We start from the raw sequence: 16,821 nt of genomic DNA, 5'->3' as shown, positions 1-16,821 counted from the left end.
AAAATGACACTAAGGATAAGAAACTACTCTTTATTTTAAACAACTTCATAAAATTATTTTCACACGTCCCCACTTCTTGCCTTTCATCCTCTTAGTTGAAAAGTCTTGAGAGAGGTGAAAGAAAAATCAGAGGGTAAACTTTGCAGCACTAACAAAGTGCTTCCCTCAAGTATAGCTACCCATTTCCGCAAACTGGCATTCTGCAGAACAATCTTCCAAAAAGTGTTGCTAGGTTTTCATGGGATAAGGGATTGGAGGTTAAGACGTCCATGCTCAAATAGCGTGGGAAACGGTAGATTAAGGTTAGTTTTCTTTACTGTAACAGGAATTTTCAGAGTCCTTAATATTCTAAGGTGGGTTGATCTTCAAGAGGAGAAAAGGGATATGGAATACTCCCTAAGCTTTTTGAGCACTCTTTTTTTCACAGAACACATCAGAAGCAGTTTGAAGTGTGCGGTAATCTCAAATTTTTGAGATGGAAGTTAGAAAGCCTGATCTCTTTGCATTTTTCCTCCCATTCTTTGCTAATGCCAGCAATAGAGTGACTCTAGAATCCACACCACTAGTCATATTTAGAAAGGGCAGGTTCATCAAGGATGGAATGGAAAGAACTAACTACCTCCTCCTATTCTTCTTTAAACCTCCCCCGCCCCATCTAAGTTAAGCAATATGTACACTTCCTCCCTTAAGCAATCTAATTGGGTGCTAGTTCCCTCCTTTTGTGACAGAGCAACAAATTCATCACTACCTGAGGAGACAAAAAACAGTGCTACCAAGGCAAGATGGTGGGCTGCCCGAATTTGTCCAATAATAGCTAAGACACCACAGAAAGCAACACAAAGAGGAGGACAGCCTCAAGAAATTATGTGGACACATCATCCAAGCAATACTTCTCCAAGCACTGGTCAAATCTCCACCAGCACAACTGAGAAAGCATTTATGTGAATACCTTAGGTCTGGGTACTGGCCCCTTGGCTTGAGATGTGGCTAGATTTTCCTGAGAAAGGCATCTGCCTTAGACTCTATCTCATTGGTTTAGTTTGTTTAGTCTCTTCCGGGCCTGGGCACAGTTCTGCCACTGACCTGCAGCAAACTCCTGATTCCTAAAACACTCTGACCACATCAAAGGGTTGTAAAATAATCTCCGTGGTTATTAGCTAATTAAACTTGCATTCAACACCATATGCTAATAGGATGAGGCAAAGGATAAGATTCCTATCTTGGATCTTTCCAAGCAGGGCATGTTAGACGGTGACAAGAGAAGGATTAGTTTCTAGCTGGATCTGAGCTCAGGCTTGGGCGTGGAGGGAACTGGTTTGGAAGTGTGAGGGGTTCCCTGAGCTCTGGTGCAAACTACAAGGGTTTCACTCAAGGAAGGGTATGATGTGGGCATAAAACCATGCTTCAGACAGTTGAAGATGGTCCCCTTCGAGAGCCAGGAACACCAGCTGTCCTGCGTTGTCCATTGCCTTTAGCCCCAGGCGGTCCTGCAGAGAGAAAGGCCATAATTAATCAAGAGGCTTAATGAAAAGCTTCATAGTGAAATCATAAAGAAAGTTAACTTGAGATATATTCTCAAAATGCAGTCCTTTCTCTTTTGAGTATTAAAATTTAGGTGTATTGTTGAAAATGCCAAAAAGGATACTTGCCTCCAGTTTTCTTCCTATGCATTAAAAATGTATGTGCAATTGAGGTTATTCTATACAGTTTTATATTCTGCTTTCTGAAATGTTTCCCAAAGCTTCTGGAGGACCACCTATGAGTGGGCAAGCCATGGACAAAACTGCCTCAAAATGTCAAGTTATGTGGGACTGAGCTAAAGACAAGAGAACATTAGCTAGATAACTTAAAACAGATCCAACCCTTAGATGACAAAACTCAGACACTTTCATATCCTGCAGTTGAACATGTCATGACCCACAGCTGGGGTGCTGACGAACAAGTATGGGTGGGAAGAGGAGCAGTTATGATGGTGCCTGCCAGCATGTTGCTTCTGCTGTAGCTACCATCAGTTTGAGTTCCTGACAAGTTCTTAGTTGTAATATCCAAAACTCTTAACAGATCCTAGCTTCCCTGTCCTTTTACCTCACCCAAGATGGGGCACCAGATGCAGGAGAAAAGCCAAGAGATGACAATTGGCCTCTTAAATTACTTGGAGGAATTTGAATAGAAAGAAGGCAAGTGGTTCAGATGTAACACTTCTGCATTTCGGGGAGAGTATCTCCCAAGATAAAAGCCTTAAGAGTACGGAAGGCCTCAGAACTGGAGGTGGTGAAATGCTGCCACCTGTGCTTGAGAAACAGGACCTACTGCTGCTCTGTTCCTCAGTCTCCTGCAGGAGGAGCTCCCCGTGTCAGTGCCTGATTTAAAAACAGGACTTGCGCATCTGTTGTTTTAAAGTAACAGCCCTCTGTGTTTCTGTCACGCGTGGGGGCTTCTTGGATTTGTAGTGGACTACACCTCAGCAAAGGAAGCTGGTTCTAAACCTTATTATCAGAAGGAAGGAGCCAGAGATGACGTGTCCCTTGTACATGCCTGAAAACATACGACGCACAGGTCCTGCAACCTTCAGGATGTAGGCTTCGGTAAACCAATGCCTCATAAGCTAGTGCAACAATCAACAGCCTAACAAGCCTCGTCCACATCAGACACGAGTCAGACGCTTCTTGAGCACCTGCTGTGCTGGGATGTACAAGACAAGGTGTGTCACCAAAGCACCTAGCAGCTTCCGGAAGCAGGAGCTGAAAAGGACTGCGCCTCTCTTCCCCAGTTACCTGTGTGTACAGGGTGCTCTCCTGTAAGGGAATGGTTTCCTTGGCTTGGCCACTTCTGTAAAATCCAAACCACTGCAGGAGAGAAGGAAGAAATGAGGTCAGATCAGACACATGGCGCATATACTGCCAAACTGGTTTAAGACTGGCTAGTAGCTAAGACTACCAACAAACTGAACACCCTAACACTGCAGCAAGGAGGGAAAACAGCGTGTCCTGAGTCATCTCTTCTTAAGGGTGGGTCCTGAGGTATGAGTTAATCATTCCAAAGAGCTTTCCAACTCCCCAGAATTGCTGCTTCCTACAATTATTGAGCACCTACTCTGTGAAAATCCTTGTGCTGAAGTCTAAATATTCAAAGATGAATATGTATACAGTCCCTGTTTTCAAGAAGCTCTAGTCCAATGCACAGAAACAACTAACTGTTCAGCATGGGGGTCAGCAAACTTCCATAAAGACCAAATACAAAATATTTTAGATTTAAGGGCCACGTGGTTGCAGCTACTAAATGCTGCCATTGTAATGCAAAAGCTGCCACAGGCAATATTTCTGAAATGAATATGGCTGCATTCTAATGAAACCTTATTTATAGACATTGACATTTGAATTTCATGTAATTTTCACATCATCAAATATTCTTTTGACTTTTTTCTACCATTTACAAATAATAAAAACCATTTTTAGTTTGTGGGCCATACAAATGCATGTGGCAGGCTGGATTTGGCCCACAGGTGTAGTTTGCTAGTCCCTGGTGCTCTGACACAATGTGATGAATGCTGATAGAACAGAGGCTGATGATTCTTTAAAAGAGGGAGCAAAGGCAATTCCCTGGCGGCACAGTGGTTAGCACTCTGCGCTTCCACTGCAGGGGGCGTGGGTTCGATCCCTAGTCTGAGAACTAAGATCACGCGTGCTGTGCGGCACGACCGAAAAAAAAAGCAGGTGGGTGGTAGCAAATTCTGCTTGGAAGAGGGGTGGCATCCTGGATGGAGGAAGTGACATTTGAGATTGGCCTTGACAGCTGAATAGAAGCTTGTCAGGCGGAGAAGCCCACAGAAGGGCGTTTTAGAGACTGAAAAGCATGAACAAGGAACACAGACACACAAAAGAAAAAGCACATGCCAGGCCCGGGGCATTTCAAGTAATACAGTATGGCTTGATGAGAGAGGATATGAAGTGGTCATGAAGTTAAGATTAAGTTGGAAAGACAGGTCGAAGACAGGTCAAGGCAGACCTTGAATGTGAACCTCAGGAATTTATAGACTTTGGACTCGTAGTTCTGAACGTTTTTTGGATCACGGATCTCTGAAAATCTGGTAAAAATTATAGACCCTTCCTCAGAGGGTGCAACTACAGTTGACCCTTGAACAACACGGGTTTGAACTGCTCCGGTCCACTTATACGTGGATTTTTTTCCAATACTGTGGATGCTGAGGGCCGACTATAAGTCGTATGTAGATTTTTGCCTGTGCCAAGGGTCAGCGTCCCTAACCCCCACGTTTTTCAAGGGTCAACTAAGTTTGCACACAATTTGGGGCAGTTGGGGGGCTACAACCCTCAGTGTCCCATTTGTAGACCTCAGAACCCCTGCTCTACACAAAGGTGGGTGAAAGGGACTGACAGTTTTACCCAGCAGGCAGCTGTGGGCTTTTATTCGTTTGTTTCTTGTCTTTTTTTAGTTTCGCCGCACTCGGTCTTTGTTGCGGCGCGTGGGCTCTTCATTGCGGGCTTCTCTCTAGTTGCGGTGTGCAGGTTTCTCTAGTTGTGGCACGTGGGCTCCAGGGCACATGGGATCAGTAGTTGCGGTGCACGGGTTTAGTTTCCCTGCGGCATGTGGGATCTTAGTTCCCCAACCAGGGATCAAACCTGCGTCCCTTGCATTGGAAGGCGGATTCTTAACCACTGGACCACCAGGGAAGTCATGCAGCTGTGTTTTAATGCCATTTACTCTGATGGTCTCCTGGCATGCTGTGGCCTAAGCAGCATCTCACCTCAGAATCCACGGGGTCCACAATGGAATCGTTGAGGAATTTCACCATCACAAACTTCTTCAGGGCCATCAGGTTTTTCTTGTAGGACTCATTGACACCCTGGAGAAAAGGCGAACAGTAAGTGCCTCAGGGACACCACCATCAGGTTATAGCTGGGGAATTAAAACCTTTCAGTACTCTGGTCTCCCTGACCCTGGGCCACCATGTTTCTTCTCCATGGTATGGGCTGCTTTTCTAGTTTCCTTCCCAGCATATACCAGGTACAGCCTTTTCTTACCATCCTATCTGACTGACAATGCTCCCACCAACCATGGCATACTGGTGCCACCATGAATCCGTCACTGCACTCCAAAGACCCCCATCACATAGGTTCAAGGCTTCTAGCCAGAGAAAGCCAAGGCAAAATAAGAAACTACAAACTCGGAGTGGTTCTGCTATACTATTCTATTCCCACCGCCCCCCTTCAAATTCTGTTTTTGTTTGTTTTAAACCTCCGGATAAGCCCAATATAAATTGAGCCATCTAGTTTACCAGAATCTCCCAAAGCATGCTCATCTTTGGGACACACTCAGTCCCCTCTGCAGTCTCTCTTCTAAGTAAATTACTCTTCTGAGAAAATATGACCCAAAAAGGATCCACTAGAAAGGCTTCCCTCAGTAAGGCAGCAGCTGAAGTTCCATGTAAGCCAGCCAGCACCTACTGAGCTCACCCTGCTGCTTCAACACTGGGAAAGAGGAAGAACCTACAGGAAGAAAGCCACATGAATTTCAGCCTCCCTAAAAGGAACTGAATCTCATAAGCACCGCCTCCCAAAAGACAGAACTTCTTGTTTCCTGGGATATTCTGCCCGGGATATTCTGAATAAACGGTCACTGCTAATCTGTTTATAATGCCCCTAACAGGAAAATGAATACATCTGTGGTAGCCTGGGGTGGGTGCTTACTCTCTCCTGATTGATATCTGCCAAGAAGATGCTGTGGTTGCGGTACATGTCCTCCTTTATGGGGTCGTGCCAGTATTCCGCTTGCACCAGGCTGTGGGAGGAAAAGAAAGAAAGGTGACCAAGCTGCACTTCGGTCAGCACTCCCGGGGCATGCCCCTGTGCACAGGCCACCAAGAGACTTCAAAGGGACAAAGGACCAGAGCCTTCGGTTCCCTCTGCCTGATCCATTTTTTCTTAGCATCTCCTATGCTCCTTCTCGTTGTTGAGATCCCAGCTTAAATATCTTTTCTTCAAAGACCGTTCTGTCCAAAGTAGGCACCTCCTCCATTACTGTCCATTGCTGCCCCCTGTTTCTTTCTGCCATGGGCTTAGCACTGTTATCTAGTGCATCTGTTTACTTGGAGACCCCCTTTCCCCAAGTAAACAGAGTATGTTACCCTAAATGTCTTATTTACAAGAGCATGTTACCCTAATTGTCTTATTCTCCACTGTATCTGCAAGACTTACAATGGGGCCTGGCAAACAGTAATAGTTCAGTACTTGATTAAATTATGAACAAAGTATTTTAAGTGCGACTAAAACTTAGAGACAACACAACCACTGCAATACTTATAAATAAAGGAAAGAGAAAGCTAAGTTGAATAAATATTTTCAACACAGCACCACTCGTGGTACCAGCCCAACCCTGCCTACTAACTACGAGCTGAGCACTGCACTGAGAGCTTCACACTCCATTGGTCTAATCCTCACAGCAACCCTGCAGGAAAGCACTATTAGCCTCGTGCTGGAGGTGAGAAGTAGGCTCAAGGACATCCAAGGCCACACAGCTGGACAGTGTAGCACTGAGCCTCTCCAACAACCCCCTAGAGAGAGAATATGGAAGGCCACGTCTTTTATTTTCCCTTCACATTTGATTGCTACTTCCAGGTTCAGTAGAGAATTCTACATTGGAAATCGTTTTTTCTCAGAAGCCAAAGGTACTGCACCACTGCCTTCTACCTAGTAGTTTTGCTGTCAGGGAGTCAGTGTGTGGCCTCACGGGGCTCTGCCCTTTACCCCCAGTGTTCTGACACTTCACGGGAATATACCTGGATGTGGGTCTTTTTTCACCCCTGACTACTTGGTGAGCCCTTTCGATGTGGAAACTCATGTCCCATAGTTCTGAGAAGTGTTCTCATATTACTTCTTTGATAATTCCAATCCACTCCTTCCTCTGTTCTCTTTTTGAAACTCCGATCAGGCAGGTATTGAATTTCTTGAACGGCTTCTCTAATTTTACCCATTCCCCCCTTTTTTCTACCTCATTGAGATTTTGTTCTAATTTCCAAGAAATGTCCTCAACTTTATATTCCCATACCGCTAACACATTTTTGTTCTGGTTATCTTATTTTTAGCTTCCAGGATCTCTTTCTCTCGGATGACTGGTTTTACTTATTTGCATTCTCTTCTACCATCATGGATGATCTCTTATCTCTGAAGATAACAATACAGGCTTTTTTTTTTTTTTCCCTTAAGGTTTTCTTCAGCTCCTTGAATTGCCATCTGTTTCTTCCAAGTTCCTTTTTACTTTTTGCTTGTTTGGGTCTTTCATTTTGGAAGCTTTCCCCAGATGTCTGACTGGGGGTCCTTGGCTCACTGTTCATATTTAAAGAAGCTGACTGAAAGTTCTTCACGCAAGAACAGAGCTTATCTACTGGTGGCTTGACTACGTCCTAACTTCTTAAAGGATTCCAAAACATGAACCTAAAGGTCTTTTCTCTGGGACCAATCAGTTTTTTCAGAGAGGGATCCGTCAAACTTCTGCCTAGCAGGTAATAAGCCTGGCTGCTATCATTCTAGGAGCAGAATGGGACGGGGTGGGTTTTCAATATGGTGTCTTACCACTGTCAGGTGCTTGTTATCTCGAAGTCTGGTACTACTTTTTTTTTTTTAATTAATTTTTTTTGTTTTGTGGCCATGTGACACGGCATGCAGGGTCTTAGTTCTCCGACCAGGGATCAAACCCATACCCCCTGCAGTGGAAGCATGGAGTCCTAACCACTGGACGGCCAGGGAATTCCCCTGGTACTTTTTTTTTTTTTTTTTTTTTGCGGTACGCGGGCCTCTCACTGTTGTGGCCTCTCCCGTTGCGGAGCACAGGCTCCGGACGCGCAGGCTCAGTGTCCATGGCTCACGGGCCCAGCCACTCCGCGGCACGTGGGATCTTCCTGGACCAGGGCACGAACCTGTGTCCCCTGCATCGGCAGGCGGACTCTCAAACCACTGCACCACCAGGGAAGCCCCCCTGGTACTTCTTTAGTCAAACTGCTCCAGAAAATAAATTTGGCTTCTCTTGTCAGGGTGGAGGAGGAGCAGTCACTTGGACGTGCATTTCAGGAAACTAAGGAGTCTGATCATTGTTTATATAGATTTTCAACAAAAAGTCCCATGCACTTACTCTACCTTCCAAGGTATCTTAGGCATCTAATTCCTGAGTCTTTCTGGGACTGTAAAAAGTGAAGCTGGTTCCTTCTTGTCAGTGTATCCCTCCACAGACATAAAGGTTTCAGAATTTTCTGCTCTACTAAAACAGTTATCACTCATTAATTTGCTTTCTGTCTTTAAAAAAAAATGTTGACATCTTTTATTATCTCTTCTCTCCTGTTCTCTTTGCCCTTGTGGGTTTATCACTTTTTATTCTTTTGCTACCAGTTTATTAAAGGTTAAGAAGGAAGTGAAGATAAACACATCCATGTACCACTTTTAATCAGTACTTAGGTGTCACTGTCCCCCCACCCCCCAGCTGACTGCCCCTCTACAGTCAATAATAATCCCAATTGTGTTTGGTTCACCAAAGAAGGAAACACAAAGAAAGAAAAGGGTGGATTCTTTCTGAGGCATCTGGGCAATAGAAGAATAAAGAGTAAAGAATAAAGAACAATGTAGCTTAAACAGATCATACATACCCATGAGAACAGAGAATATTTGGACATAAATAACCAAGCTGTGACTAGTCAAACCAGGGAAGGGGTAAAGCTTAGCAGTGGTTTGAGTTGCCTGAGTGGGTAGGTGGTGGAGATATAAAGTGTCTTAGTTTCCTTCACTGACCATCAGGTGGCACTGTTGACCCAAGACAGCTTTGTGGCTACATGTGTAGCCAGCCAATGGGTAGGAAAGGAAAAGAGAGCTAGCTGCAGGTCTTTTCTACAGGCCAGTCATTCACAAGGCTGTACCTTGGACAGGCCTTCAAGGAAGTGTTGTATTGAAAAGCTGCTATCAAACAAGAATCATACACTTGGAAGACCCATAGGATAGATACCAAAACCATACTAGTTGATCCCAAATCTCAGTTATCACCCAGAATACTCCAGACCTACTAAATTCAAACTTCTAGGGATGGAGCCCTGGAATTCATTTTTAATGAATTTCCCAGGGGGTCTGATGTATAATTTAAGTTTGGAAACAACTGAAGGAGAACACACTCTGAAAGTGATCTTGTATATTTTTAAATACCCAAACACAGGTAGCTAAGGACATTGACATAGGAAGCTAACCCCTCATTGCTGACAACAGAAAGAATCTGTCCTCCAAATATTAACAGCAATTCCTTGAGCCTACTACTTTCTAAAGGCTTTTTTGGTTTTATTTTTACAGATGAAAATGTAATGTTGTGGGGACTTCCCTAGTGGTCCAGCGGTTAAGACTCTGCACTTCCATTGCTGGGGACCAGGGTTCAATTCCTGGTTGGGGAACTAAGATCCCACACGCCTCGTGGCATGGCCGAAAAGTAAAAAAAAAAAAAAAATTGTTGTAATTACAGTCTTCTTTTATAGAAAAAATGTCTTCCTTTCCTTTAAATTAATATTAGAGCAGTTTTAGGTTTACAATAAAATGAAGCAGGTAGTACAGACATATTTACAATAAATATCTCATTTGAAAATCACTAGCAACTACTCCTAGAATCACGGTTAGCATGAAAGTGAGCATGATATTTTCATTAGTGACAGTTCTGTATCCTTTTCAGCTAACCATACATACCGTTCTTGTATAGCTTTGTTGTAAGCTCCAGCATTCAGTGTTTTTCTGATCAAGTCACAGATGTGAGAGCTCTCTCCTGGGCACCGAGGGAGTCCAAAAACACCTATAGTAGTAGAAGACAAACATCCATGCCTTCAGTAGTCATGTACTGAATACCTACTATGTGCAGGGCGTTGCAAGAAACAAAACCAGAACTAGACCCTGATCTTGTTCATTTATTCCTCAAGAAAATAATGTTTTGAGAATTAATACTATAACCAGCTTCCTCCTGGTGTTCCCACACTCTTTTCTGCCTCAGGACCTTTGCATCTGCTTCTCTCTGGAGTATGTACTTCTCTTACTGCTTCAATGGCTGGCCTCATTCTCATCTCTTGGGTCTTGGTTTAGAGAAGTCATACCTGAGTGCCCTAACTCAAGCAGTGCCCAATCCCAGTTCCTTCCCCTCCCCCAATTATACTTGCATCCTCATTAATAACATTTTGGGGGATACCAGACATACCAGTTCTAAGCATATATTGGCAATAATTAATTTAATCCTCATAACCACCCTGTAGAGTAGAATCATTTGCACCATATTACAGATAGGAAACTTTTTTTTCCTTTTTTAAGGAAACTTTCAAACAGAGAGGTTAGATACCTTGTCCAAGGTTAGACAGTAAGTGATGGAGCCAGGATATGAACACAGGCAGTTTGGCTCCAGAGCCCACACCTTTCACCAATACAGCCACCATTCTTCCTATTATCCTATTTTTCTTTCTTTATCATAGTTACCATTATCTGTATTTATTTTGTTTACCTATTTCATGTCTATTCTCCCCCCCCCCGCACTAGAATGGAAGTTCCATGAAGGCAGAAACCTTGTCTGTCTTGTTTCTAGGTTTTTAATAAATATTTGTAGAATCATTGAATGAATGATAAAGCTGTTCCTACCAACTTGCATTTAAATAATACATGTACTTTAAAAAAGTACCTTCCTACCTATTATTTCATTTCATCCTCTGAAAAATTCCCACAAGATGGGCAGGGTCTTATTTTAGTTTCCCTCATCTGTGAAACGGACCTACGATACCGAATTACTTGCCCATCAGTAACCGTTAATTGGGTGAAGCCAGTTTCCTAATTATAAGGAGAATCCGTCTGTTCCTACACCCTACCAGCTAACAGCTATCCATCAGAACAGAGATAACGTTCTATCCCAAAGACACATCTTCCCCCAAAAGTAAATAATTCTGTCTAAATAGCAAACCTGTTGTTTTTTGAAAGATTTAATCTCTACTGTTAATTATAAAATTAACAAAAAGCCTAGACACTATTCTTTGCCTAAGTCTAAATTCAGTAGGACATCACCCATGTCAGAAAACAGGAAAGGTTGTTGGGGGACTTCCCTGGAGGCACGGTGGTTAAGAATCCACCTGCCAGCGCAGGGGACACGGGTTCGAGTCCTGGTCCAGGAGGACCCCACATGCCGTGGAGCAACTAAGCCCATGCGCCACAACTACTGAGCCTGCGCTCTACAGCCTGCGAGCCACAACTACTGAGCCCACACGCCACAACTACTGAGACAGCATGCCGCAACTACTGAAGCCCACGCGCCTAGAGCCCGTGCTCCGCAACAAGAGAAGCCACCACAATGAGGAGCCTGTGCACTGCAACAAAGAGTAGCCCTGCTCGCCGCAACTAGAGAAAAGCCCACACACAGCAACGAAGACCCAATGCAGCCAAAAACAAACAAACAAATAAATAAATTTTTTAAAGAAAAAAAAATGGAAAGGTTGTTGGACTTTCCTAACTCCTAAACCACCACCTGTTACATGGCTGCAACCACCTCACCTCCATGAAATCATGTCAATTAAATTAGAGAGAAGTAGGTGGTAACCTAATGATTCACCTGTGTTCCAGGCCTCTGGAATCCTATTTCATCATCTCTCCTGGCTACTTTACTATAAATTAGAAAAACAGGATTTTTGCAAGGATGGCTGACTTCTTGTACAAATAGAGCTGCTAGAATTTTTTAGGCAAAGGGGACAAAGTTACCTTGATGTTGTCCCCCAACTGATATGAGATTGATCATAGGAGGTGATGGGCATCTCTGAGCCACTGCCCTCCTGGAGAAAAAAAAGGATTATCAGTTCCAACTGTCAGATGGAAATGCATCATCAACAATTAACTTCCCAGGGCTTCCCTGGTGGTGCAGTGGTTGAGAATCTGCCTGCTAATGCAGGGGACACGGGTTCGAGCCCTGGTCTGGGAGGATCCCACATGCCGTGGAGCAACTAGGCCCGTGAGCCACAACTACTGAGCCTGCGTGTCTGGAGCCTGTGCTCCGCAACAAGAGAGGCCACGATAGTGAGAGGCCCGCGCACCGCGACGAAGAGTGGCCCCCGCTTGCCACAACTAGAGAAAGCCCTCGCACAGAAACGAAGACCCAACACGGCAAAAATAAAGTAATTAATTAATAAACTCCTACCCCCAACATCTTCAAAAAACAAAAAAGAAAACCACAGCTTTTCTCCTTTAAAAGAAAACAAAGACAAAAACAATTAACTTTCCAGATTAAGCTACTTAATCCTCTGTGGCTCCCCAAAGCCACAAAGTTTCAGGACTTTCCTCTGATACAACCAAACAAGTCTTTATTCCTTCACAGAAAATAAGTTAAGCTCCATAGAACTTCTTCTATGGGGATATTTTAGAAGAGTTTCCCTTCCAAAATAGGTGAAGATTCCAAAAGAACTGAATGGGTAGATCTATCTGAATCAAAGGGAAAAAAAATCAGTTCCATGTAAGTGATATAACAAAAAGGGACTTACAGAAATTGGCCTCCCTGGGAGAATCCCATAGCATTGTAGCCTTGCTGCAATTTAGGATCCTTAGCAAGAATCTGACACACCGTTGTTACTTGGGAGTTGACATTCAAAAAGAAGCTGTTCTCCACATCCTAAAAGAAGAGCCACGAGAAGTGAAAGGATGGGGCTGAAAACTATCACTGGCACCTTCTCTAAGAGCAAACTTGTTTAGGTTGGTACCCTCACAGAAGCCACTCAAGAACTAAAGTATCACTGTATGATCTGCTGCTAAAAATACAAGGTTAAGCATCTTAATCGTATATTCTATGAAATCAGTCAGCAAACCTTCAAAGGAACAGAGCCATGAGGGGCCTCACCTCTACCAGGGTCTTCCCAATCTCTAAAGACAAGACGTAAATTCCAGGTATTTTCTTCTCGACCATTTTCTTAACAGCGCCCATGCTTAAGGGATTACAACAGCTGTCTCCTAGAAAACAAAGGCAATCGTGGAAACTCATGAGTAAAAAAACCATTATTTTTTAAAAAAAACTTCTGTGCTTTAAAGGCATTAATGAAAATGTGAAAAGACAACATACAGAATGGGAGAAAATACTTGCAAAACATATACTTGATAAGGGTTTAATACGTGGAATATACAAAGAACTCTACAACTCCACAACAAGAAGACAATCTAATTAAAATGGGAAAAGGACATGAACAGACATCTCTCCAAAGAAGACACACAAATGGCCAACAAGCACATGAAAATATGTTCAACATCAGTGGTCATTAAGGAAATGCAAATCAAAATCACAATGAGATACCACTGCACAACTACTAGGATGGCTTTAATTTTTTTTTAATTAATTCATTTAAAAATGGAAAATAACAAGTGTTGGCAAAGATAGGGAGAAATAGGAACCCTTTACATTGCTGGTGGAAATGTAATATGGTGCAGCCACCATGAAAACAATTTGATGGTTCCTCAAAAATTTAAACATACAATGACCATATGACACATCAGTTTCACTTCTGGATACATACCCAAGAGATGTGAAAACATATGTCCGTACAGAGATTTGTAGAAGACTAAAGCAGCATTATTTGTAATAGCTAAAAGGTGGAAAACACCCAAATGTCCATCAATGGATGACTGGATAAACAACTGTGGTACATATATACAATAAAATATTATTCCACCATAAAAAGGAACAAAGTATTGACACATGCTACAATGTGGATGAACCTCGAAAACATTATTATAAGTGAAATAAGCCAGAGACAAAAGGTAACATGTTGTATAATTCCTTTTATATGATACATCCAGGATAGGCAAATCCATTGAAACAGAAAGCAGACTGAACATTTCCTGGGGATGATGGGAAGTGGGGGATGAAGAGTGATTCCTTAATGGGTACAGGTATTTTCTGGGGTGATGAAAAAGTTTTGAAACTAGAGAGAAGTGGTGATTGCACAACGTGAATACACTAAATGTCACTGAATTGTATACTTTAACATGGTTAATTGTATGTTATATGAATTTCACCTCAGCAACAACAAAAAGAGAGAACAATGTTTTTTGCTCAGCTCATGTTCATCAGGTAATAACAAACTTCAAAAGCCCACACAATATAATGGGGACACCAAATTCACAACTGAAAATAAGCAGGGGTGCAGATTCCCTTATCATCTAGAACATTTGGGGTTAATAGACTCAAAAACACTTTGGAATCTGATTTCTCTTTAGGGCCAGGACTACAGTAAGACAAGTAAAGCGCCTAGGACACAAAATTTAAGGAGGTGCTAACTCTTGAGTTCATGTAAGTGCTGGCCTTGCACTTACATTTTGCTTTTTTTTTTCCCTGTTTCAAGGAACCAGAACTAAGAATAGGAAGCAAAGTGGCCGCTGAGTGGGAGAACTGGGCTGAGATCATTTTCCATTTTGAATTTAATCATTCCATTTTCAACCTGAGAATAAGCTTAAGAACTTGTTTTTAAAGAAGGAAAAGGCCTCAAGCATCTTTGATTTCTTGCACTAAACTATAATTGTGGGTTACTTAACTGCCTCCCATACAGAGTGACTGTGCTCTGGGAGGGCACGGAGCTCCCCTGTTCTCCTTTAACTCCACTGTAGTAGCCCCAGGCCCTGGCACAGAGCCTTGAAAGAACTGTCTCTATTTACTGACTCTAATTCCACTCTGAACATTTTCCTTTAAGCCATTTCAAAAAGGCTCTCACTCTCACCACTCCCCTAAAAGTGCTTTTGTCAAGGTCATTAGTGATCTTCCTATTCCTAAATCCAATAACCAATTCTCAGCCCTCATCTTATTTGACCTGTCATCAACATCTCACAGTTTTTTACTCCCTTCTTCTTGAAACATTTTCACGTGGCTTCCAGGACTCTGCCCTCTCCTGACTCTACCGCCTCCCTAGTCGTTCCATCACTGTCTCCTTTGCTAATTCCTCCCCATCTCCTCAACCTCCAGACCTGACTGCTTCAGGTCTCGGTCTTTAGACCTCTTCCCTCCTCTGTGTACACTCACTCCCTAAGTGATCTCGCCCAGTTCCATGGCTTTAAATATCAGCCATATGCCAAAGGCTCCCAACTTTAACCTCCAGCCTGTATCTGTCTTGGACTCCACACTCCAAGTGCCTCTACATCTCCTGGATGTGTAACAAACAACTCAAATTTAGTAAGTCCAAAAGCAGACTCTTGGTTTTCATCCCAAATTTGCTCACCCTACAGGCTTCCCCATTTTGGTAAAATGACAACGTCATCCTTCTCACTGTCCAGGCCAAAACCCGTGGAATCATCCTTGACTCCTTTCTCTTCCCACATCTAACCTGTTATCAAATCCCGTTGGTTCCATCTTCAAACTATATCCAAACTTTGACCACTTCTCAACATCTCCTCTATTACTAAACGGTTTCAAGTCACCATCACCTCTTGTTTAGATTACTGCAAAAGCTTCCTAACTTTTCTCCTTGCAAAGATCCACGACCCCCTACAATCTATTCTCCATATAGCAACTAGAGTGCTTTTAAAGTGCAAATCAGATCATGTCACTCATCTGCTCAAAACCCGCCAAAGTTCCTACAGTAGCCTTAGGAGGCCCAACAACATCAGCAGGCCACCCCCATCCCCCTCCCATCCCTGAACTAAACACCTATTTTCTTCCAGCTACAATGACCTGAATGCTGTTCCTTGAACATACCACCAGACCTGACATACTTCTGCCTCATGGCCTTTGCATCTGCTGTTTCTTCCACCAGATATTCACACAGCATCTTCCCTCATCGACTTCAGGTCTTTGTTCAGGTGTCACTTTCTCAGTGAATCCTTTCCTGACCTTGCTCTATAAAACTGCAAGCCCCCACTTGCAGTCCCTCTCCCCCTCTCTGCTTTATTTTTCTCCATTGCACATATCACCATTTAACATATTATATTACATTATATTATTATATTATATTATAGTCTGTCTCTCCCACTGGAAAGTTCTAAAAGAGCAAAGAATTTAGTCTATTTCATTCACTGCTCTATCCTCAGCATCCAGTAGGTATTCAATAACTATGTGTCAAATGAACTACTGGTGCCTAACAAATCTCTTCAATGTGTGAATGAACAAAAGGATGGATGCCCCGGTCATGCAGCCACAGCCCAGCCTTCCCCGAGCAAGTGTGTGATGCTGCACCCGGACGCCACTGCCACGGGGATTAAACCAGGACACCACGTAAAACCCTACCGCAGTGCACAGCACTCTGTGAGCGCTCACCAAAGGACAGCTCCTTCCGCATCTCCCTTTCCAATGCAGAGTAACCCCCAAATCCTAAACCGTGGGTACTGCCGGGTGCTGGGTGACCACGGTCCTCGCCCTCCACACTTGCACTTTGCAGAAGCGAACACAGGTTTGGAGAGGGAAAGAGTCGCCAAAACCTTTTGACTCTTCTCACTCCCTCCTTCACTTACCCATCCCATGCCAGATCACCAGAGGCAGCGGGGCCGGCGGGTCAAGATGCCCCAGCGCCAGGGAAGCGCAGGACCCCGGCAGGAAAGCGAGAGCCAAGAGCCACAACGAGCTGGACGACGCCATCTTGACTCAATCACATGACCGCGCTCCCCTCTCCTGGGCCTGGCGCGGGAGGGGCTGGGCCGCAGCCTCCGCATCTCCGCATGGGAAGCTGCGCGGACTGGTGTCTGTCCTGGAGTGTTACCCTAGCGAACAGACCGCCCGCAGGAATCAAACGCAAGCCAACATTTATTCAGCGCTTCCTACGCATCCAACACTATTCTAAGCGCTTTACATCTGGTATCTGAT

The 16,821-nt window shown here is 43.7% G+C and overlaps 1 protein-coding gene across 1 annotated transcript; it reads right to left on the bottom strand.

The window, feature by feature from the left end:
• Window positions 1–22: 22 nt before the first annotated feature.
• PPT1 (palmitoyl-protein thioesterase 1) lies at window positions 23–16,596 on the bottom strand (the record flags this gene model as incomplete). The annotated part of the gene is made up of 9 exons (XM_082834820.1): window positions 23–1,487; window positions 2,775–2,846; window positions 4,763–4,861; window positions 5,706–5,796; window positions 9,723–9,825; window positions 11,757–11,827; window positions 12,530–12,657; window positions 12,883–12,992; window positions 16,473–16,596. The coding sequence occupies 9 exons, from the start codon at window positions 16,594–16,596 to the stop codon at window positions 1,365–1,367; spliced, it is 921 nt and encodes a 306-aa protein (XP_082690946.1). The 3' UTR covers window positions 23–1,364.
• Between the last annotated feature and the right edge of the window lie 225 nt (window positions 16,597–16,821).

The sequence above is a fragment of the Leucopleurus acutus genome (genome assembly GCF_964270905.1).
Source record: "Leucopleurus acutus genome assembly, chromosome: 2".
NCBI classification, from domain to species: Eukaryota; Metazoa; Chordata; class Mammalia; order Artiodactyla; family Delphinidae; genus Leucopleurus; species Leucopleurus acutus.
This window is presented reverse-complemented; position numbering and strand designations above follow the sequence as displayed.